The sequence below is a fragment of the Cricetulus griseus genome, chromosome 7, assembly GCF_003668045.3.
Source record: "Cricetulus griseus strain 17A/GY chromosome 7, alternate assembly CriGri-PICRH-1.0, whole genome shotgun sequence".
Lineage (NCBI taxonomy): Eukaryota > Metazoa > Chordata > Mammalia > Rodentia > Cricetidae > Cricetulus > Cricetulus griseus.
In genome coordinates, this window is record NC_048600.1 from 118,724,850 (window position 1) to 118,747,767 (window position 22,918).

Here is a 22,918-nt window from a genome sequence, read left to right on the forward strand (position 1 = left end):
AACTTGTTTTATTTAGCTATACATTTCCCCCACTCTCCTTCCTTTCTCCCTTTCTCCCTTCTTCCCTCCCCCATGCTCCCCACACTCCCAGTTTACTCAGGAGATCTTGTCTTTTTTCCCCTTCCTAGGCAGATATATATATATTATATATATATATATATATATATATATATATTACACACACACACACACACACACACACACACACACACGTCTCTCCTAGGGTCCTCTTTGTTACCTAGGTTCTTTGGGGTTGTGGACTGTATCCTGGTTATCCTTTGCTTTATGTCTAATGTCCACTTATGAGTACATGTTATGTTTGTCTGGGATACCTCACTCAGGATGTTTTGTTTTTTTTTTCTAGTTCCATTGATTTACCTGCAAATTTCAAGATGTCATTTTTTTTTTTTTTTTTACAGCTGAGTAGTACTCTGTTGTGTAAATGTACCACATTTTTTTTATCTGTTCTTTGGTTGAGGGGCATCTAGGTTGTTTCCAGGTTCTGCTCCTATGAATATAACTGAGCAAATGTCATTGTGGTGTGTGTATGCATCCTTTGGGTATATACCCAAAAGTGGTATTGCTGGGTCTTGTGGTAGATTTCCAGTTTTCTGAGAAACTTCCATACCTATTGCCAAAGCAGCTGTATGAGTTTGCATTCCTACCATCAGGGGAAAAGTGTTCCTCTTACTCCACATTCTTTCCAGAGTAAACTGTCATCAGTGTTTTTTATCTTGGCTATTCTGACCTTTAAATGAAACATCTAGGGTTTTAAGGTATTAAATTTGTTGTATTCATCTTCTCTGAATCGTTACAATTTTAGTATATGTGTTGCCAAATTGTAGTTGTCTTTAGCCACTGTATAGCTTGCCTTTTCCCCTTTTACTAGTGTCTTATTAATAAACTTTACTTTGTCAAATTTTCTTTTTGTGTTGCTGCTTTTTATCTATTAAGAAATTTGGGGACTTAAGAGATGGCTCAGAAGTTAAGAACACTTACTACTATTGCAGAAGACCCAGATCAGTTCCCAGTACCCTCATCAGGCAGCTCCCAAGCATCTGTTACTCCATTTCCAAGGAATCCAAAGCCCTCTGGATTCCACAGGTACCTGCACCAATATGCACATATGAGGGGGACCCTGCAGGTTACACTGAAGGCAGTGATCTGTGAAAACATGAGACCGAAAACCCAGTTCAGATGGACTTTGTCAACCTGGATCAGGGTCTGGGAGTCTAATGCCAGCTAGTTCATTGTCGCTATATTTAAAACACAGTACAGTTTAGGAAAAAGTTTCCAGGTAATAATCATTCGCATTCCAGATGCAGCTTAAGATGTGGCTACATAGAAACTCCTTTACAAAGTAATGTGACCTCGAGGGTGGGATCTATAGCTTAAAGGCCTAGAATCTAATGTGGTCTCTGACCAAGATAGCATAGAGGTCAGCAGACCATAGAATACATTGTTATTCTATGTTGATTAGTCACCGAGGTTAAAATACTATAAACAGTATGCCTGCTACTGTCCAGACATGTGGTCTTGAACAAGGTAGGCAAATGCTCTGTTACCACGTACATCCTCAACGTTTCATATTTCAACACTCATTAGTTATACCATTTCCTTTCAGCAAGGAACTAAATAGTAGTAATGGAAGCCTGGATTTTAGAATCAGGGAGTCTTGAGTTCTAATCCTGTTTTTGCTGTGTATTGCTTGTGTGACTTTGAACTGATTATATTCCATATGCCTCAATCTAATCTTTTGGAAAATGATAGTAACAGTACCTACTTCATGAAGTTATAAAAATTAAGTAAGGTAAACTGAATGTGGGGATACGTGGCATTCAAGAGGCTGAGGCAGGAAAAACAGTTCGAGGTCAACCTGGGCTACATAGTGAGACCCTGTGCCAAAGCACAACAAAATGGAGCTTCGTACACACATAAGTGGAACCACCTGCTCTATTTTATTAAACCACTGATATTGTAGGGCTATTTGTTTGATGAGTACTAGAAGTAGAGGGGGAAGATAAGGCAAGACTGCTACAGTCTTCTTACAGTCAAGAGACAGTGTCACATTCTTAATGAAGAAAGAAGTTGATCCAGGTACAGTGACACACGTCTACTAGTCCAGCATTCAGGAGACTGAGTCAGGAGGGAATAAGATCAAGTTCAACTTGGGCTATGGGGCAAAATACTGCATAAAATAATTTTTAAGGACTAAATAAGATTTGTAAAGTGTTTAAAATATCAACTTGTATATATTAAGTATTGTAAGAGTGTCACTAAATAGATCATATAGTGATCTTTTATTTCCCATGTAGGTTATAGCCTTATCTCCTCCATGTTTTATAGATTCTAGTAAAACCCAGCATTAAAATTTATGTTTAGAAAAGATTTGGTAATTATAGCTCTTTAGGAGAAAATGAAGTGGAGCCCTTGAAGGTTTAGAGACCTAGAATTTATGATAAAAATTGATAGTTTAATGTATAGCAGAGAAATGGGATTCTTTGTGAGCTGAAGGAGAGTAGCTTATTGTTCTATTTAATCAATAAAAAATAAGCTTCAGTCATTTGGGGATATACTACTACATAAGCATATATTTACAGTATAAAAATAATTCTACCTATTATTTCTGTTCTGTTGCCAAGAAATTTATGGTGCCCATTGAAATGAAAATAGATCCTCCGGCATAAATTCAGTGATAGTTATGTGTAGATTTTCTACAGATGGAACTTGAGTACTAGTATACAACAATGTGTATGCCTGGTCTTGACCCCTTTGCTCATCACTCCTCCTTCTCTGCAACTGGATTCCAGGAGTTCAATTCAGTGTTTAGCTGTGGATGCCTGCTTCTGCTTCCATCAGCTACTGGATGAAGGCTCTAGGATGGCATATAAGGTAGTCATCAATCTCATTATCAGGGAAGTGCATTTAAGGTAGCCTTTCATGGAATCCAGTTGCAGAGAAAGAGGAGTGATGAGCAAAGGGGTCAAGACCAGGCTGGTGAAACCCACAGAAACAAGGGGGAGCTCATGGACCCCAGACTGATAGCTGGGAAACCAGCATAGGGCTGATCCAGACCCCTTGAATGTGGGTGTCACTTAGGGAGGCTGGGGCAATCTATGGAGACTCTGGTAGTGGATCAGTATTTATCCCTAATGTACAAATGGACTTTGGGAGCCCATCCACATAGAGGGAAACTCTCTCAGTCTAGACACACTGGGGAGGGTCTTGGCCCTGCTCCAAAGGATATGACAGACATTGAAGATCCCCCATGGAAGGCCTCACCCTCCCTGGGGAGCAGAAAGGAGATGGAATAGGAGGGTAGTGGGAGGCAGGGGAGGAAGGGAGGGAGAGAGAACTGGGATTGACATGTAAAACAAGCTTGTTTCTAATTTAAATTAAAAAATAGAAAAAGAAAAAAATGTATATGTATCCCTTGTCTGATGATCCAGTTTGTGACCTTAAGAGGGAAGTCAAGGTAAATGGGAAACTGAAAGGTAAAAATCAAAACTTTCTTAGCATTTAAAGTATTTAAATGTTTAATACTGATTATCATAAATTATAAGAAGCTTTTGTGTCTTGGTGACAACCATGTGACACTATAGCTAAAGCTTGCTGTGGTAAAAAAGATATAAAAAGCATTCTAAAATACTCTATAGGATCTGTATATGACTTCTTACAGTGTGAGATTAAGCACATCTGAACTTAAAACCTGAAAAATACTGAGTTATGTCCATGTAAATGTATCATGAAAAACTTTTCCATATCACATTTATAGTGGATCATTTTGAGCTCCCTGACTCAGTTTAAAATGATTTTTTTTAAAAAAATCAGCTTAGGAATGACTAGTCAGGTGTTAGGGGGTGGTGGCGGCAACAGATGACCATAATTCTGATTAACTTCTCTCAGTGGAAAAAATAATTCTTATAGTAGGCAGTCATTGAAATGCCATTCTATGTAGAAGGGTAATTGCTTGGAAGGAATGTGACATTCTTTAAGCAAGAGGGCCAAAATGTATGCCAAAGATCAAGAATCTTAAGGATCTAAATTTCAGGGCAAAAATTAACCATAGTTTTCTTTTGAAGCAATAAGAATATTCTAAAATTGGGCTGTGATGATGGTGGTGTGAATAAACTGAAAGCCACTGAATTGTATATTCATTGGGGTAAAATTTACAGTATATGAACTCTGTCTCAATTGGTGTAGGGATGAAGTAAGTGGTGGTGACTGAGGCTCTGTAGCTTAGAGTAGGAGCACAACCCATATAAGAACATTTGTGTACATGGTCACCACAGATAGCAGTGAAATGCATTATATGGAGGGAGAACAGACTAAGAAGAACAGAGGCCTACTTTGTTAATATTACAGGAAGAGAATTATATCTTATGGACTAACCCTAAGGTATTGAGTTAGAATTAGAGATGTCTGTTGGGGCCGGGCTTGCAAACAAAAATGGAGATGTATGTGTACATATTATTTGCACATATATGTACATACAAATACTACTTTGCAAATATGTGTATATATAATTACCACCTAACTGTTCACTGAGCAGGTCCTGAAGGATGTGATACCCTAGTAACAATTAACACACCTAGTATATGGCTGTTGATGTTCTAAATACCTCTTTTTTTCTAAGAAGAATAAAGGCTTCTGAAAGACATTGTCTAATTCCATAACTGAGACAGGGAAAATACCAAATGAGCCTGAAAAATCATGTGCCATAGATCTGTGTCGAAAACATCGCAAGAATATGTTGAAAGGCCATAAGAAAAAAATTAAAGGAGCTTGCTTACCCTAGCTAAATCTAAAACAATTTAAACTAAATAAATACTGATAGTATCCAGTTACAACCTACCATGTAAGATCGGAATCAGTAAAATGGATGGATGGATGGATGGATGGATGGATGGATGGATGGATGGATGGATGGATGGTCACTATTTGAAAACAATAGTAATAATTAATCTAACCAGGAAACATTAATACTCAAAACCAGAAAAAATTCATTGAAGAAGAGTCAGACGAGTATCTATTTATACACCAATGTTCATACTTACTGTTACTGTAGCTAAAAGCTGAAAAACAACTGTCCAGATACCCAACAGCAGATGGACAAATGAATACTATTCTATTAAAAAGAAATGACATTATGAAGCATGTTACAACATGGAGAACCTTGAACCCATTATGCTAAGTGATATAAGCCATACTCCAAAGAGTAAAATACCATATGAATATATTTACACAGGGTGCTTAGAATAGGCAACTTCACCAGAGAAGAAAGTAGACTAGCAGTCACTAGGGGCTGGTAGGGGGAAGACAGGGAAAATCACTGTTTAATGGGGCTGTATTTCTTGGGGACACTGAAAAGTTTTAAAAGTGGACAGTGACTGTGGTTACACAACATTGTGTATGTACTAGGTCAAAGAATTACAGCACCTAAAAACAGCCTAAAGGAAATTCCATATATGTATATGGAGTGTGTGTGTGTGTGTGTGTGTGTGTGTGTGTGTGTGTGTGTGTGTGTGTGTAATCACCACAAAAATATATTAAGAAATGGAACTTTTATATAATTCCGGTCCTCTCCTCAATACTTATTAATTACAAAAGGGGAAAGTATCATTTTAAAATAGAAAAATCTGGCATAATAAAGTGATCAAAGTTAACATAGCAAAACTTTTTTGACATTTCTGCCAAAAATGCATAACCTGGATTGAATCAGAAGGTAAACTGAGAAACATTGTACTAAACACCTGGACTGTAAGCCTTATAAGAATGAAGGTCATGGCAGTTAACAGCAAAGTACTGTTTCGGGGTTTTAAAAATGAACTGATAACTAAGTGAGTTGTGGGAAGCTGAATGAAATGCCCCCCCCCTTCTGCTCCAGAGCAGGGCACCAAGCAAGGATTCATGCTTGGCTTCAGCCTGAGGCTGAGGCCATAGTAATGGGAAGAGCTAGGATCCTGATTTCTGTGCTGGCTTGTGACTTACACAAAAGAATGTGATTATAGAAAATGCATAGCTTTGGAGGATGAGGAGAAATCTGTAACTTTTATATGGCTAAGGGGGGGAAAGACTTTTTGTACTATTTTGAAACTTCTCAAAGGTTGAAATTACTTCAGAGTATATAAAAGAAGTGTTTACATAAACTCTTTAAGAAGAAAAAATGATCAAAAAAAGCTGTTGTGGCTAAAATGTAGATCCCAAGAGTGAGACTGTGCTTGAAAGCTACTGGTCAAAAAACAGGAACCTTTTTCTGTTCCACATGTTACTAAAACATTTATTAAATTCAAGTTATTTCCTGTAGATTGATTGAGGATAATCTCAGTAGATTGTGCATGAATATTACAATCTTTAAAGCAGGGAAATCAAGGGCTTGGGAGATGACTCGGCTGTTAAAGTGCTTGCCATGCAAGCAGGAGGACCCAAGTTCAGTCTCCCACCCACATAAAAACCTGTCATGGTGGCATATGATTCTAATCTCAATGGGGAGGGGGTGGGTAGAGACAGGTAGATCTCTAGGACTAACTGCCTAAATCTTCCTAGTCAGTCTTCCCAAATACCAGTGAAAGACCCCCATCTCAAAAATAAGGTAGATGACTCCTGAGAAACAGCACCTGAGGTTTACCTCTACATACATGAGCATACATGTACCCACACAGAAGTTTAAAAATTCAGCTCATAGACTGGAGCACTATTTTTAAATTTAGAATGTAAAAGCTAAAGAAAAAAACCAAACAATATAAAAACAGTAAAAAATTGACCATTTTGTTTTTAATATTCAGTTTTGCTATCTTCTTGCTCCAGGTGATGTTGAACAGGAACTTGGCCCACCTCCATCTGTAGATGAGGCAGCAAACACACTCATGACTCGGCTGGGTTTCCTCCTTGGAGAGAAAGTCCCGGAAGTACAGTCAGGTGACCAGTACAACATGGAGGTACAGGATGAAAATCAGGTAAGCTGTGCTCTAACAACTTGGCTAAACAGTGCAAATTAGCATTTTATAGCAGGAAAAGAAAGATGGTATGGGAATATGCTCATTCTGAAAGGAATATCAATAGTTAGAATTCATTTTGAGGTCTAGAATATAATTTTTCTATAATCACTCTATTACTTGTTTGTTTTATATATGTAAAAAACAAAAACAAAAAACCCTAATGAATAACTAAGTAACAAATAAGCTACTCAGATGACAGAATTGAAGGATTAACTCTACAGTGAGAAATTAAGAGTATACACTATTCTCAAGTATATGTGCATTGTTGGCAGATTAATGATCTGCTGAGCGTAGACAGCTCTTAATTGGTTTCTAAAACTACCAAGTACTTATTTCCACAGGAGAATTAATTAGATTAGAAAATGACAGCTAAAAGTTAAACATCCCCAAATGCTTAGCTATTGAATAATATGCTTCTCAGCAGCCTTTGAATCCAGGAAATTGGAAAAGATTTTAAACTGTTGCAATGAAAACTAAGTATAGCATATACGATATAGCTCAGGGTTTACTAAAAAAAATAAAGACTAGTTTTGAATGCATTTATTAGAAAAGTTGAAAACCTGAGAAACTAATAGTCTGGGTATCCATCTCAGAAAGCTTTAAAATATTATTTTGTAGTTAACTTTCTTTTGGGTAATGTCCTAGTATGTTTTCTGCCAACTTGACACAAGTTAGAGTTGTCTGGGAAGAGGCATCTCAGTGAGAAATGCCTTTGTCAGCTTGCCAGTAGGCAAGTCTGTAGGGCCTTTTCTTGATGGATGGCTGATGTGATGTGAGGGCCCAGCTTACTGTGTGTAGTGCCACCCTTAAGCTGGTGGTCTCAGGTTGTATGAGAAAGCAACCTGAGCAAACAAGTGGGAACAAACCAGTAAGCAGCACTCCTCCATGGCCTGTTTGAATTCCTTCCTCCAGGTTCCTCTGGATTCCCTTCATGATGAACTGTAGCTGTAGGCTAAAATAAACACCTTCCTTCCCAAGTTACCGTTAGTCTTTATCTCAGAAATAGAAACCTACCTAGTTCAATGCCTTGTAGTAAAATATTTTATTCAGGCCTGGGGAGATGTTTTGACCTACCCCTATTCTGGGAACCAAACTTAGGGCCTTGTGCTTGCTAGGCAAGTGCTTTATCGCTGAGGTAAATCCCAAATACTTTTCATTTCTTGATATTTGTGCCAGGTTAGCATGTGACTATCCTAATGACTACTATCATGATACCTCCTTATAGACAACTACTTCATTTTTTTCTTCAAAGATGATAAAATTACTCACTATGATTTCAAATCAAGTCATAAGTATGTAAATTGTGCCTTACTTTTAAATATACTTATAAAGCCGTAACTCCAAATACAACTCTAAAGCATAAGGCTGGGGGATAGCTGGTGGTAGAGTGCCTGCCCAGCAAGTGTAAGGCCTGGATTAATTGTTAATCTCCCACCAAGAAAGAGAAGGACAACAAGATAACAGGATTATTGCAAAAATGATACTTTATAAGCTGAAATTGCCATATAAATAAAAAGTATACAGTAATAAACAGTATAATTAGTATGTAAAATATGTAAGACTATGGTTTAGAGAATTATTTCATTACCTTCATTGTTTTGATAATTTCATTTTCATGTTTTTATTATTATTACATTATTTATTTGTGTATGTGTGACAGGAGTGTACCATGGCACATGTGTAGACCTCAGAGGACAACTCGTGGGAGTCAGTTCTTTCTTTTCACCATGTGGGTCCCAAGAATCAAACTCAGGTCATCAGGTTTGGCAGCAAGAGCTTTTACTTGCTGAGCCATCTCCATGGCCCCCATTTTCACATTTCTTTCTTTCTTTTCTCCTTATTAAGTCTGCATGGGTGTTTTGCCTGAATGTAAGAAATAAGTGAAAATATATAAAAATATTTTAAAAACTTACCAGGTAGTGGTGGCCTTTAATCCCAGCACTCTGGAGGCAGAGGGAGGCATATCTTAGAGAGTTCCTGGCCAGAGAAACTCTGTCTCGAAAAACAAAACAAAACAAAAAAAACTAAGAGGTCATAATCTTTGGTAACTTTCTTCTGAGCTAAATACATTTTGACAAAGTTGGATTACTCCATTCAGGAAGACCCTATAATAAAGATGTCCCAGGTTAGTAATATGGTGACAGAATCATTTTCTATAAAAGAACAATTACTGAAAGTGATAATTAACTCTAATAATTTTATTTTATTCTTTAACCAGTCCCTAAGGTACTAGGATGAATTTTTACCTGCATTTTTAAAGTATTATGATTGCACAAATATATGTGTGTGCATGATGTGTGTATGTATAAAAGCACATGTGTGGAGTAGCACATGGACAGTCATGAATGTATAGAGAAGTCAGAGGACAACAGTGGGTTCCAGGGATCGGACTCAAGGTATCCGGCTTGCACCAAAAGGGCTCTTATCCCACTGTGCCATCTCACCAGCCACTTACCTGTATTTATGTGGAACCTTTTAAAAGGTCCAGATTGTAAACTTCACTTTTCTCCCTCTGGAGAATTTTGAGGACAAATTAGAAAAGTGCTAAAAGCTTATAGAATTGGAGTAACTTAATTAGATATCCATTTGGCCTACAGCATAGAAAATAATATCTGTATCTTGTTCACTAGTATCCATATACTATTATGAAGCCTTGAACAGTTTTTGAGTTTCTAAACAATTTATGACTTTTATATTTAAGGCTTTTAAAAGCATGTGTTTATGACATTTGCTTTACTTTGTAGAAAATAACATAAAAATCATGTTTGGGGTTGACCTTCACATGGACTATATTATGTATGTGATACACTGCCTGTTGACAAAGACCAGACTGAGAATCTTGTCTACAAACAGAAATGGGTTGTTAATAATGAATTCATAGCAAAATAAAACTTTTTTCAATGTATGACAAGTATAGATATATGCAATATAAAACACTGAGTACATTTCATCAGTCCACAAGCTTTATGAAGTGATGCAGGAAGGTTAAAATTGTGTATTGAGGGGGCTGGAGAAATGGTTCAAAGGTTAAGAACACTGACTGCTCATCCAGAGGTCCTGAGTTCAATTCCCAGCAACCACATGGTGGCTCACAACCATCTCATAATGAGACCTGGTGCCCTGTTCTGGCATGCAGACATACATGGAGGCAGGATGTTGTATTCATAATAATAAATAAATAAAATCTAAAAAAAAATTGTGTATTGACCTCCTATAATGTTTGGGAGTAGGCTAGTCCCTTTACCATTTACTACAATGGTTAGAATGACATATGCCACCTGTCTGAGAGGTGGAAGGAATGGAACTTACTTTGTCACTCCAAGCCCTAGCAAGGGCAGGAGAGTGAAATCACCTTCCTTCCCTTCTCGGTGTACACTAAGGCCAAGGTCCTCTTGCCCTAGGAGGCCAGAGATGACCCCCTCCTATGGTGCTGAAGCCTTTGTGTTGTGTTTGTGAGCCATCCTACATGTAAGAGAAATGAACACCTGGCCCTTAAAAAACAGTGTGTTGAATTTTTAAGTTGAGGTGCTATAGGGTACAGTATCTGTTGGTTTTGCTGGAACATTGGTTTTGTTTTTTTATATGTCCTATGAGTGATTTTTGCTGCACTCCCAATTAAAAGCCATTGCTATAGTGACCAATAATGTTTTATAAAAGACAAAGGTTACAAAGAAATTGAAACTCCTCTTTTCTCTGGAGGAATACTATATAGTAGAAGAAACTTACCTCATAGATTTTGAGGCCTTATTTCATTGTAAGGAAAAATCAGTTCCTAATATCACTGATATGATTGAGAGGATTTATTTGGTTATAGTGTTATTTTTGTTTAAGTCAAATGTTTCTTTTATGACCAGGTATAGTACAGAAACTAAAATCCAACGAAGATTGAACATAGATAATTAAACATAGGGGATTGCATCCAGAAATCCTTATTAAATTAACTAAAGATTGTTAATATTCTTGCAGCTATTAATCAACACATTCTCTAGTTAGGAAATGTAGATTCTTGGTTTCAAAAGTTGAAAGGCTTCTTTTAAATTTAATATTTAACATATCAAAATTTATCATTAGTGCTACTTCAAGTAATTTCATCTTTGATCACTTATGACTTATTTAACTAGGATGAAATTACTGCTTGACAAAAAAGGACCTTTATTCACTACATCAGTGATTTATTTGGGTAGAAAGAGCTGAAGAAAAAAAAATGGATCTCTCATTAGTTAGACAAACCTTGCTACCAACCTTTTGGTAATTTTTAATTCCTTCATATTAAAAACTTACCAAGGAAAGCTGGGCATAATGGTGCACTCATGTAATAGGAGAACTTGGGAGGTAAAGGCAAGAGAATCAGTAGTTCAAAGACGCCATCCTCTAGTAACTTAAAAAGGTGGTCATCTCAGGTATAAGAATTATTCAAGATATAAATTTATCTTTACACATTAATCACGTATTACAAGAATTTTGATTTTTTTGTGTTAAATAAGCACCATTTGCTCTGTGTTAGAGAAGCTTATAGAATGAGGTATTTTGCCCTGTGTATCAAAAAATGATTAAGAAATTTTTAAATTTCTCCTCAGCTGCAGAGTTATCCTTTATCTAACCAAAGAAAGTTTTTAAGAAGACACAGTTCCAAGCCTTCTGAAAAGTTTTGTTGATTGGAAATAATACTTTGTGCTTAAAAGTGTTCTGTTAATGTTTACTAACAGAAATGTCACTGATAATTCCTAAAGCAGAAAAACTAGCACAAGTCTCTGTTCATATGAAGTGGTCAAGTTTCACCTTAATTGTAGAGCATGGGATCTCATCCTGGAAAGCAAAAAATAATGCCATTGTAACAGTTATAAAGGCTACATGGATATTTTTCGTTGATTTTTTTTTTATCAAGTTATTTTAACAGCTGATTAGTTGATCTGACCTTGTACCGACTCTAATTTTTCAGACCTCATCGATTACCCAGCGGATAAGTCCCTGCTCCACTCTCACTAGCAGCACTGCCTCTCCACCAGCCAGCAGCCCCTGCTCTACACTCCCACCAGTCAGTACAAATGCAGCTGCCAAGGACTGTAGCTACGGGGCTGTCACCAGCCCAACCTCCACCCTGGAAAGCAGGGACAGTGGCATCATTGGTGAGTTTCTATTTATAATAATCATTTTGGATCATTTCATTCCTTTTAAATGCAAGCTTAAGATTTTCAGAGGTATATTTGGGGATATATATATAATATTTGCTCTTTTTAAAAATGTTGAATGGATAAAGGTCAACAAAATGAGAAACATTCGTTTCTATTTAATCACTTTTTTCAGGCCTTATTTGACAAGATATAGAACGTTCTATACACAGGTTTCTGTGAATTCCGATTGTTTCATCTCTTCTGTCATAATAGTTGTCCAGAAAAATTAATTCTTCACTGGTGTAGTAGAATTTTGTGAAAACAAAGAAAGGAGATTAAGATTGAATGACTAAAGATCTGCAATTTGAGTTGTCCTGGGGGGGTGGGGTCTGTTTGTTTCATGTGTGTATCCGGTCCTTTGATGAGGTTTGGAAGCCCCTTCTGACCCGTTTTTCTTATCAATAGGACACCCTGGCTTCTGCCCTTAACAAAGTAGAATAAGTTTGTTCTGTTGCTTATGAATCTTGGGACCTGAGACCTATGTGTTCTTATGACAAGAAAAAAAAAAACAAAAACAAAGCCCACATGCTGTGGGTAACTGTGGAGACGGGCAGCTCTGAGCCTAGGCCCAATGATCACTCTGAGTCTGCACCTACAAGGTGGTTTACTGCTGAACACAGCCCAAAAGTGTGACCCTACAGTGGGCAGAGTCTTCCCTTCCCTCTCCAGAGCACACAACTCAGTGCTCTCTTTGTCTCCCCCTCTCTAGCTCACCTCATAGCTTTCACATTTTCCACTTCCAGGTGCACAGACCTGCTGGTGGCTTAAACTGGGCTTTTGTCTAGAATCAGCTTCCGGTATCCAAAGAAAGAAATCGTCTAGAGTGAACATAGTGCCCTTGAGGTTCTGGTCTTCAACCCTCTATACTGCACAAGCAGTGGGAACAGAGAGGAACTCTAGGAGACTACAGCTGCAACCCAGCACATAGGCAGAAAATTCCAACAGCAGAGCAGTAGAGGCCTTCCAGTTCTCTTTTCCTCTCTTTTTCTTATTGCCTTATTTAAATACTACTTTTACTTTATATTTTGGAATCTTGAGTTCTTATTCCTCTTACTTTTCTATAGCTTTTTGTTTTGTAAGTATATTTTTTTTCTTGCTTTATTCCTCCAATTCTGTGAAGCTGTGATTCTTTGCCTATCTAAAACACCTGATGGTCTTTTTTTTTTTTTGGGGGGGGGGGGTTGGTTTTTTTCGAGACAGGGTTTCTCTATGTAGCTTTGGAGCCTATCCTGGACTCACTCTGTAGACCAGGCTGGCCTCGAACTCACAGAGATCTGCCTGCCCCTGCCTCCCGGGTGCTGGGATTAAAGGTGTGCGCCACCAACGCACGGCCATCACCAGATGGTCTTATAAAGGCTTGATGGCACACACATGTAATCCCAACACTGAGAAAGCAGAGACAGGGATCCCTGGGCTTTCCTTAGCTGGCTAGCCTAGCCTGTTTGGTAATTTCCAAGCCAGTAAGAGACCTATCTCCACACTCACACACAAAAGGCAGGGCTGAAAATATGGGGAAAGTAGTGCTATAAATGTGAGGACCTTCGTTCAGGACTCCAGTCCCCATGTTGGCTAGTGTTTGTTTGTTTTGTTTGTTTGTTTGTTTGTTTAATCAGATGTGACAGTACACATATATAATCCAGTGCTGAGCTCTAGCACAAATAATAAAAACCCAGAGACAGATATTGGGGTGCATGCTGAGAAGCAAAGCAGCCAGCCAGTAGCTCTTACCTCTACCAAGGCTGAAATAGAGATCCTGTCCTCACTGTGACTGAAAACTAAATCTCCCCTGAGACCCTTTGCTTCTTCCTAGTATACCTCTCTAGGGCTGGGATTAAAGGCGTGAGCTCTGTTACTCTTTTAAACTAATTCAGTCTCATGTAGCCCAGGGTGGCCTTGAATTTACAGAGATTCATCTGCCTCTGCCTCTCGAGGTGTGTTCCACCACCACCCAGCTATTATGTATATTTTAACAAATAGTTTGAGATACATTCTTCCAGTAAGAACAATAGTAGTATAAAGCTTTGTTTATACCCTGAGAAGAGAAACTGTGTACTTACTAAAGAAAGTTGGGCTTTGTTCCTAAATATAAGTGGGTTTTATGTGTATTGTATTTCTTTTCTGCCTGACAACCAGAAAATGTCATAGTCTAGAGCCAACATTACATAGAATAAGGAGGAAGTCTAAAATATAGACTGGGTGTCACCTTAAAGCATCCATGTGAGGGAAGGTCTGGACACCAGCCCCAGCAAGACCCCAGACTTAAAATAATAAATGTGAGACTTCATAGAGCTGCTTCTCTGCAAGTCACAATTCTGATCTCAGAAGAATAAACTAAAAGTCACGGTGCACACTGAGAGGTCATTGCCAAATTGGTAAAGTGAGTTTTCCATTGAGCAACATAGTTTCGTGATTCCTTCACTGATAGTATAGATTGCTAGTTACATCATCCTGCCAGCACCATAAAGACCTGATTCTGATGCTTCAAGGGAGAAACTGCAGAAGCTTAGAAAACAGTCACTGACAAAGGAAGAATTCACAAAAATGAAACCAGAGCTGGAAGCTACAAATTTTGCAGTATTCAAGAAGACATTTGCTATACATGATGCTTTCCTGTGTCGTGTTACAGCACATCTATTTTAAGAAAAGATTTAAATCTCCATATCTTCTTGGAATATAGTCAAGATTTGAGTGTGTGAGGAAAAAGGAAAAATAAAGATTCCTTCAAAAATATGATTAAATCAGGAGCTAGAGTAATTGCTTCAGGACCGATTCCTTTGAGCAAGAGTGAACGTTCCTTTTAGTCTGTCATTACTGAGTTGGGAATGCGTCTTTTAAAGCCAGATGACAAGCTCCTACAGAATACAGAAGGTGATTACAGTACGATTGGTTCTTCATAGTATGCCTTAGGAACTCGGGATTCTACAGATATATGCAAATGAAAACTATTATAAGAACATTAAATATAAGTTAAAAGAAACTTTCTATTGGCAGCATAGAAGACAAAATACTTGTATATAGGCAAGCATTTTTAAATATTTTGTCAAAGCAATGATAATAAACTTTTATGGGTAAAAATGAACAAGGATTACACATCTAAAAAGTCTAGTATTCAGGAGGATAAAGCAGGAAGATTGAAGATCTAGACCAGTAAGGGCTACACAGCAAGACCCTATTTCAGGTAATGGGGGGGTGGAGTAAAGAAAAATAAAAAGTTCTTTGAAACCTTTTAGTTATTTGGTGTTTCTGTGTGTACACATGTGTTTATGTACTCATGATTGAGGGCTGTGTGCACGCATGTGTTTATGTACTCATGATTGAGGGCTGTGTGCACACACGTGGTTATGTACTCATGATTGAGGTCTGTGTGCACACACGTGTTTATGTACTCATGATTGAGGGCTGTGTGCACACACGTGTTTATGTACTCATGATTGAGGGCTGTGTGCACGCATGTGTTTATGTACTCATGATTGAGGGCTGTGTGCACGCATGTGTTTATGTACTCATGATTGAGGGCTGTGTGCACGCATGTGTTATGTTTATGTACTCATGATTGAGGGCTGTGTGCACACACGTGTTTATGTACTCATGATTGAGGGCTGTGTGCACACACGTGTTTATGTACTCATGATTGAGGGCTGTGTGCACGCATGTGTTTATGTACTCATGATTGAGGGCTGTGTGCACACACGTGTTTATGTACTCATGATTGAGGGCTGTGTGCACACACGTGTTTATGTACTCATGATTGAGGGCTGTGTGCACACACGTGTTTATGTACTCATGATTGAGGGCTGTGTGCACACACGTGTTTATGTACTCATGATTGAGGGCTGTGTGCACACACGTGTTTATGTACTCATGATTGAGGGCTGTGTGCACGCACGTGTTTATGTACTCATGATTGAGGGCTGTGTGCACGCATGTGTTATGTTTATGTACTCATGATTGAGGGCTGTGTGCACACACGTGTTTATGTACTCATGATTGAGGGCTGTGTGCACGCATGTGTTTATGTACTCATGATTGAGGGCTGTGTGCACGCATGTGTTTATGTACTCATGATTGAGGGCTGTGTGCATGCATGTGTTTATGTACTCATGATTGAGGGCTGTGTGCACGCATGTGTTTATGTACTCATGATTGAGGGCTGTGTGCACGCATGTGTTATGTTTATGTACTCATGATTGAGGGCTGTGTGCACACACGTGTTTATGTACTCATGATTGAGGGCTGTGTGCACACACGTGTTTATGTACTCATGATTGAGGGCTGTGTGCACGCATGTGTTTATGTACTCATGATTGAGGGCTGTGTGCACACACGTGTTTATGTACTCATGATTGAGGGCTGTGTGCACACACGTGTTTATGTACTCATGATTGAGGGCTGTGTGCACACACGTGTTTATGTACTCATGATTGAGGGCTGTGTGCACACACGTGTTTATGTACTCATGATTGAGGGCTGTGTGCACGCATGTGTTTATGTACTCATGATTGAGGGCTGTGTGCACACACGTGTTTATGTACTCATGATTGAGGGCTGTGTGCACGCATGTGTTTATGTACTCATGATTGAGGGCTGTGTGCACGCATGTGTTTATGTACTCATGATTGAGGGCTGTGTGCACGCATGTGTTTATGTACTCATGATTGAGGGCTGTGTGCACACACGTGTTTATGTACTCATGATTGAGGGCTGTGTGCACGCATGTGTTATGTTTATGTACTCATGATTGAGGGCTGTGTGCACACACGTGTTTATGTACTCATGATTGAGGGCTGTGTGCACACACGTGTTTATGTACTCATGATTGAAGGCAGAACATGATGCCGCAGCACACATGTGGGGCCAGTTTTACACTTCCACCTTGACATGGGCTCCAGGGATTGTTCTTAGCGTGCTAAGCTTGGCAGCAAATGCCTTTTCTCAATGAGCCACGGAGTTATCAACTGCTAGGTTTCTCTCTACACTCCAGAAAGTTTGGCTGTTAACCAACCATGAGTAAGCACTTAGGGATAAGAAATAAATGGGGAGTGATTGTTTTCTATCATTTAAGGCTAGAGAGTATGACCCTTCAGCTCCGTACATGTAACTTCTCATCTATCCTTAGACAAAATTATTTGTTTTTCTCTTCCTGGACTGCAAGTACAGAGTTTAATTAGTAATGCTGCTTGGTACATGCAGATTAGTCTGTGTAAAGCTTTCCTCAGTTCATTACTTTCCCTTTATCTTCGGTCCCTTCTCATTGTAGGTATTCTAATATATTTATATAACTTCTTAGATTTTAACGTTACCTTTCAAAGTGTATGTTACTGTGCTATGTGTGTTTGTGTATGTGTGAAATATACAAGCCAGGAGGTGGTGGTACATGCCTTTAATCTCAGCACTCTAGAGGCAGAGGCAGGCAGTTCTCTGTGAATTTGAGGCCAGCCTGGTCTACAAATCAAGTTTCAGAAGAAGCTCCTAAGCAAAAGAGAAACCCAGTCTCGGGGGGAAGGGTGGGGAGGAAGAAGTTTCAAACTTTAAACAGCACATTACTTATTCTGCTTTTCTTTGTCTTGGTCAGTAGCCAGTACCAGGTTTCCAAGCATCTGTGGAGATAAGCATAGAGTGTTTCAGTCTGGCTGTAAAATAACTATGTATATACTCTACTATAATAAAAATAGAATTTCTTCTTAGTCTTAGGAAACTGATATTAAAAAGTAATTGCTCCCAGGGTGTCCCAGTTAGGGTTACTATTGCTATGATTGAACACCATGACCAAAAACAACTTGGAGAGGAAAGAGTTTGGCTTACATATCCAGAGTCACAGTTCACTGGGGGAAGCCAAGGAGAGACCTCAAAGTGAACCTCGAGAAGGAGCTGATGCAAAGACCACTGAGGATGACTGCTTACTAAACTGCTCCTCCTGGCTTGCTCAGCATGCTTCCTTATAGAACCCAGGACCACCAACCACCGATAGTACTACCTACAATTGCCTGGGCCCTCCCACATCAATCACTTACTAAAGAGATGCTCTACAGGTTTGCCTACAGCCTGATCTTATGGGATGCATTTTCTCAGTTGAGGTTTCCTCCTCTCAGATGCCTATAGCTTGTGTCAAGTTAACATAAAACTAGCCAGCACACTGGTTCAAACAGGTGTTAGTTGTATGAACCAGTATTAGATGTAAAAGGCAAAGCCAAGACTGACATGTTTGTATGACTTCAAAACCTACAGTTCTAATTATTACAATAAATTCTATAATTTTAAAGTTGCTCTCAGGAACATGACTCAAGATTTTTACCTGTCATTAAAATTTTAGTTATGGGCTAGCAATGTGGATCAATAGGTAAAGGAAGGAACTTGCTGCCAAGCCTGACAGCCTGTGTTTGGTCCCTGGGACCCATGTAATGGAAGGAAAGAACTCTGTAAAACGTTTCCTCTGACCTCCACACTTATGCCATGACATGCACACTGCCACAAACATACATACACTAGAAGATGATAGATAGATAGATGTGAAAAAATAAGTCATAATAAGAGTAGAGTAATAAATCAATATAATCTAATATTGTACAAAATGAAAGTATGCAAAACCAATTTTAAAATATACAAAAGGTTTGAATAGCTGTTTCACCATAAAAGCTATAGGTAAATGGCTAATAAGCCCATGAAAAATACTTATTATAATTATCCCTACTGATAACTAGGGAAGTACAAATTAACCACAATTAAATACTATTCCATAGCCAAAGAATGGCTGTTTAAGAAAAAAAAAAATCCAAATGTGACAAGATAACACCACAATGTCTGTACATTACCCATAGGGATGTAAAAGTGATATTGTAACCTGGAGAAATAATTTGACTGTTTATTTAAAAATTAATCTTTTTTCATTTTGGGGGTGGAGACTCATATAGGCTAGCTTAGGACTCGTTACGTAGCCAAGAATGAACTTGAACTCATCATCTTCCTGCTTCTGCCTCACACTGGAATTACAGGTATATCCCACAATGCTCAGTCCTAGCAATTTTACTCTTAAGAATCAACTCAGCTGAGAGACATGGTACATAGATGTGGCACATGACTGTAATTCTGGCATTTGAAAGGCTGAGGCAGAAGAATTGCCATGACTTTGAGGCCAGTATGGGCTATATAATGAGTTCAAGACCAGCCTGAGCTACAGAGTGAAACTCTGACCCAAAAAAATAACAAAGTCAAGCCACCCAGAATTTTCAGCATGCATCAGAGAGGGGTTCACAGACTGATACCCATAGTTCAAAGCTATTCACAGTTGATAGATATAGGGGAGGAAGAGTGAGTTTTTTCAGGGATGAAGCCCCTGGTAGGTTGCCAATGTGCTGATGGGTAGTCCTACACCCCTTCTGTGCGTATATACTAGCAGCACTAAGCAGACTTGGTAGGTTTAAAAAAGAGTATGTGTGGTGGGATGGAAGAGTAGCAGAGTATGGAAGGATTTGGAGGAGAGATCCAGGAATGGATTTGAGCAAAGCATATTCAATACCTGTGTTGAATTCTGGAACAATAAATTTAAACACACGCACACACACACACACACACACACACACACACACACACAAAGAAAAGGAAGAAAGAGCTCACAACTAGACTAATGGTGCAAGCCTGTAATTCCAGCTACTCAGGAGGCTGAAGGAGAGCCTGCCTTTGCAACAGAGTGAACACAAATCAAGCATTTTACTTAATGATAGCAAAATTGTCTAGCACGTTTGAGACCCTAGGTTCAAGTCTCAAAACTATGTGGGGATTGAATAAACATGAAGTCTGAATAAGTATAAATATACATGAAGTAAACTCAGGAGAAATGGAAAGGTTATGTTAATAACAAACAACATTATTCATAGTAGCAAAAATAACCCAAATATCCATCAAGGGTAAATTACTATAAAAATGTGATATCTCTGTACCATGGAATGTTATTTAGCAAGAAAACTAAATATGCTGCTAATAAATACTACAGCACAAATTGACCTCAAAAATGAGCTAAGTAAAAGAAGCTAGACACAGAAATTATATAATGTTTGGTCCTAGTTATAGGAAATTCTAGAAAGAGTAAAGTTATAGAGTTCAAAATAAATAAGTAGTTTTCTAGGACTAGATTAAGAGTGATTAACTATAGATGGGCAAAAAAGAATTGTGTGGGTTAGTAGAAATGTTCTAGAACTGAATTGTGGTGATAATTGTATCAATCTATAAATTTACTAAACATTGATTTTATATTATAGTGGCTGTATTTTATGGTATGTAAATTATATCTCAGTGAATATGTCTCAAAGTATAGAGGTAATTTTATTCATAACAAACCTGTTTGTAAGACTGCAATTCTTGCATCTCCACACCTCCCTTCCACACCCAAACAGTAATATACACAGACATGCTATGCAAGCATTTTTATATTCTGAGATGATACTTTATTCTATATCAAAGAAAGAAAATGGAGACAATTTTGGAAGTAAAACCTTACTCATTTGGAACTTTCCCCCACTATTCTTTGTTTTACTGGCAAATAACTGAATGTAGAAAAAGCAGAATTAATGATGTATTAGGAATAGTGGAAAGGACTAGGTAAAATTTTCCTTGGGAGAGGGTAATGCTTCCTTTCTAACTTAACTTGTAGAAATGTTGCACATACAGATGTTTAATTTATAAAAAGCCAACCTATCTGGCCTGTTATCATGGAGCTTTGAACTTGTGCAACTGTTATTGGAAATATCTAAGGTCATTGCATTCTGTGTTGCTTCAGTCAATATGAAAACTCTAAATTACTCCAGTTTCCACCATAAAATAGTCTAATATGCATATATTAGCATTTTATTTTGTGATTTTCTTTCTATATATGGTCACTTTGCCACAGAATTGCCCTTCTGAGTCTAAGTATTTATGATTTGTCCTTTGCATCACTGCATCTTGACACATACTACCTAGTTAGGGAATAACAACTCATCAGACAGGTAGGCAGTTAGAATTGGTTAAAAGTTCCCCAAATATGTAAGCAGCATCAAAGAATTTAACTTCTGATATTTCATGTATTATTTAATTCTTTCTGTGCCTACTGATTCTGGGCCAGTAAAACCAACTTAGCCATACTTTCTATGCTTAATTTTAAAAATACAAGTAAGCTCTATAGAAATCATTATGGAATATCCTCAAAAACTAAAAATACAGCTACCATCTGATCCAGTTACAGTGCTCCTAGATTCCCAAAAGAGTCTGTCATCTTGCCATAGAAATACTTATACATCCATGTTATGTTGTAGCACTATTCTCAATAACCAAGATAGAACCATCCTGTCTGTCCACCAGCAGATAAATAAGTCAAATATTAGAGTTGCCACTAATATCCACACAACAGTCTGTATGAGACAGTTCTGAGATTTCTTCTGCCAACGGACTTAATTCAAAACTTCACTTTAGCCTCAGGCAGACTCTTCAGACCAGGGCAAAAGGCAGCCACTCTTCACCAAAATATCACAAGAGTGATTTCTAGGCAACATACTAAAATTCTTCTCTGAAACCTCTTGAGCCAGCTCCCAACATTTCAAACCATATCAGCACCATTGCCTAGCATGCTCCTGCTAGAAGACCCATTAAGCAGTGTGTAAAGCGTTACACTGCTTTCTTAACCCAAATTCCAAATTCCTCCAAACAAAAGCATGGTCAGGCCTATGACAAAAACAACCCAGTCCTGGTACCAACTTCTGTCTTAGGTTTTTACTGCTTTGAAGAGACACCATGACCATGGCAACTCTTATAGATGAAAACATCTAATTGAGGGGGCTCACTTAACAGTTTCAGAGGTTCAGTCCATTATTATCATGGCGGGGAGCATGGTGGCGTGCAGGCAGCTGTGCTAGAGGTGAAAGTCCTTCATCTTGACTCAGAGACAGCAGGATGTTGACTGACAGTCACCCTGAGGGAAGCCTGAGCAAAAGATACCTCAAAGTCCACCCCCACAGTGACACACTTCCTCCAACAAGGCCACACCTCCTAATAGTGCTACTCCCTTTGGGGCTGATTTTCTTTCAAACCACCACATTTGCCAACTAGTCTAAATTAGTCAAAGCAAGTGACCACATTTTGTGAATGTGAAATTGTTATCTGGAGTAGCTGAGAGCTGGGAAGGAATCATGTCAATAAATGGCATGTTGAAATCCTGGAATATTATCCAGGCATTAGTGGCTCACCCATTTAATCCCAGCACTCGGGAGGCAGAGACAGGCGGATCTCTGTGAGTTCAAGGTCAGCCTAGTCTACAGATCGAGTTCCAGAATAGGCTCCAAAGCAATACAGAGAAGAGAGAGAGGGAGGAGGGAGGGAGGGAGGAGGGAGGGAGGGAGGGAGGGAGGAAGGAAGGAAGGAAGGAAGGAAGGAAGGAAGGAAGGAAGGAAGGAAGGAAGGAAGGAAGGAAGGAAGGAGACCCTGGAATATTATTGAGAAGCTGCCTTTTTAAAAGCTGAAAGTTCAAATATATATATTTTTTTTGCAATAGCCTTAAAAAGGAAGTCTAATTGGTCTCTTATACTTGTTTCCATAACACAAATAAAAAGCCTTTACCAAGACTTAAAATACCTGAATATAATATAGTACTGGGAACTGTGTAAACATTTTACCAGTACTGACATGCAAACATTAGTTCTATACTTTAGAACGTCACTTATGTATCTCAAAAATATGTCATCATGTATTTTTTTTCAAAGTAAATCATTTCTTTACCTAAATGCT

General features: G+C 38.4%; 1 protein-coding gene and 1 pseudogene across 10 annotated transcripts in view; both read left to right on the forward strand.

The window, feature by feature from the left end:
* Positions 1 to 22,918, forward strand: part of Tanc2 (tetratricopeptide repeat, ankyrin repeat and coiled-coil containing 2) — a 311,247-nt gene that overhangs the window by 164,012 nt on the left and 124,317 nt on the right. For all 10 annotated transcript variants that reach the window (XM_027427849.2, XM_027427850.2, XM_027427851.2 and 7 more), the window contains 2 exons: positions 6,808 to 6,956; positions 11,938 to 12,124. In XM_027427849.2, coding sequence (XP_027283650.1) covers positions 6,808 to 6,956; positions 11,938 to 12,124 — 336 coding nt within the window. The remainder of the gene's footprint in view (positions 1 to 6,807; positions 6,957 to 11,937; positions 12,125 to 22,918) is intronic.
* On the forward strand, positions 12,741 to 16,272 carry LOC113836913 (annotated as a pseudogene).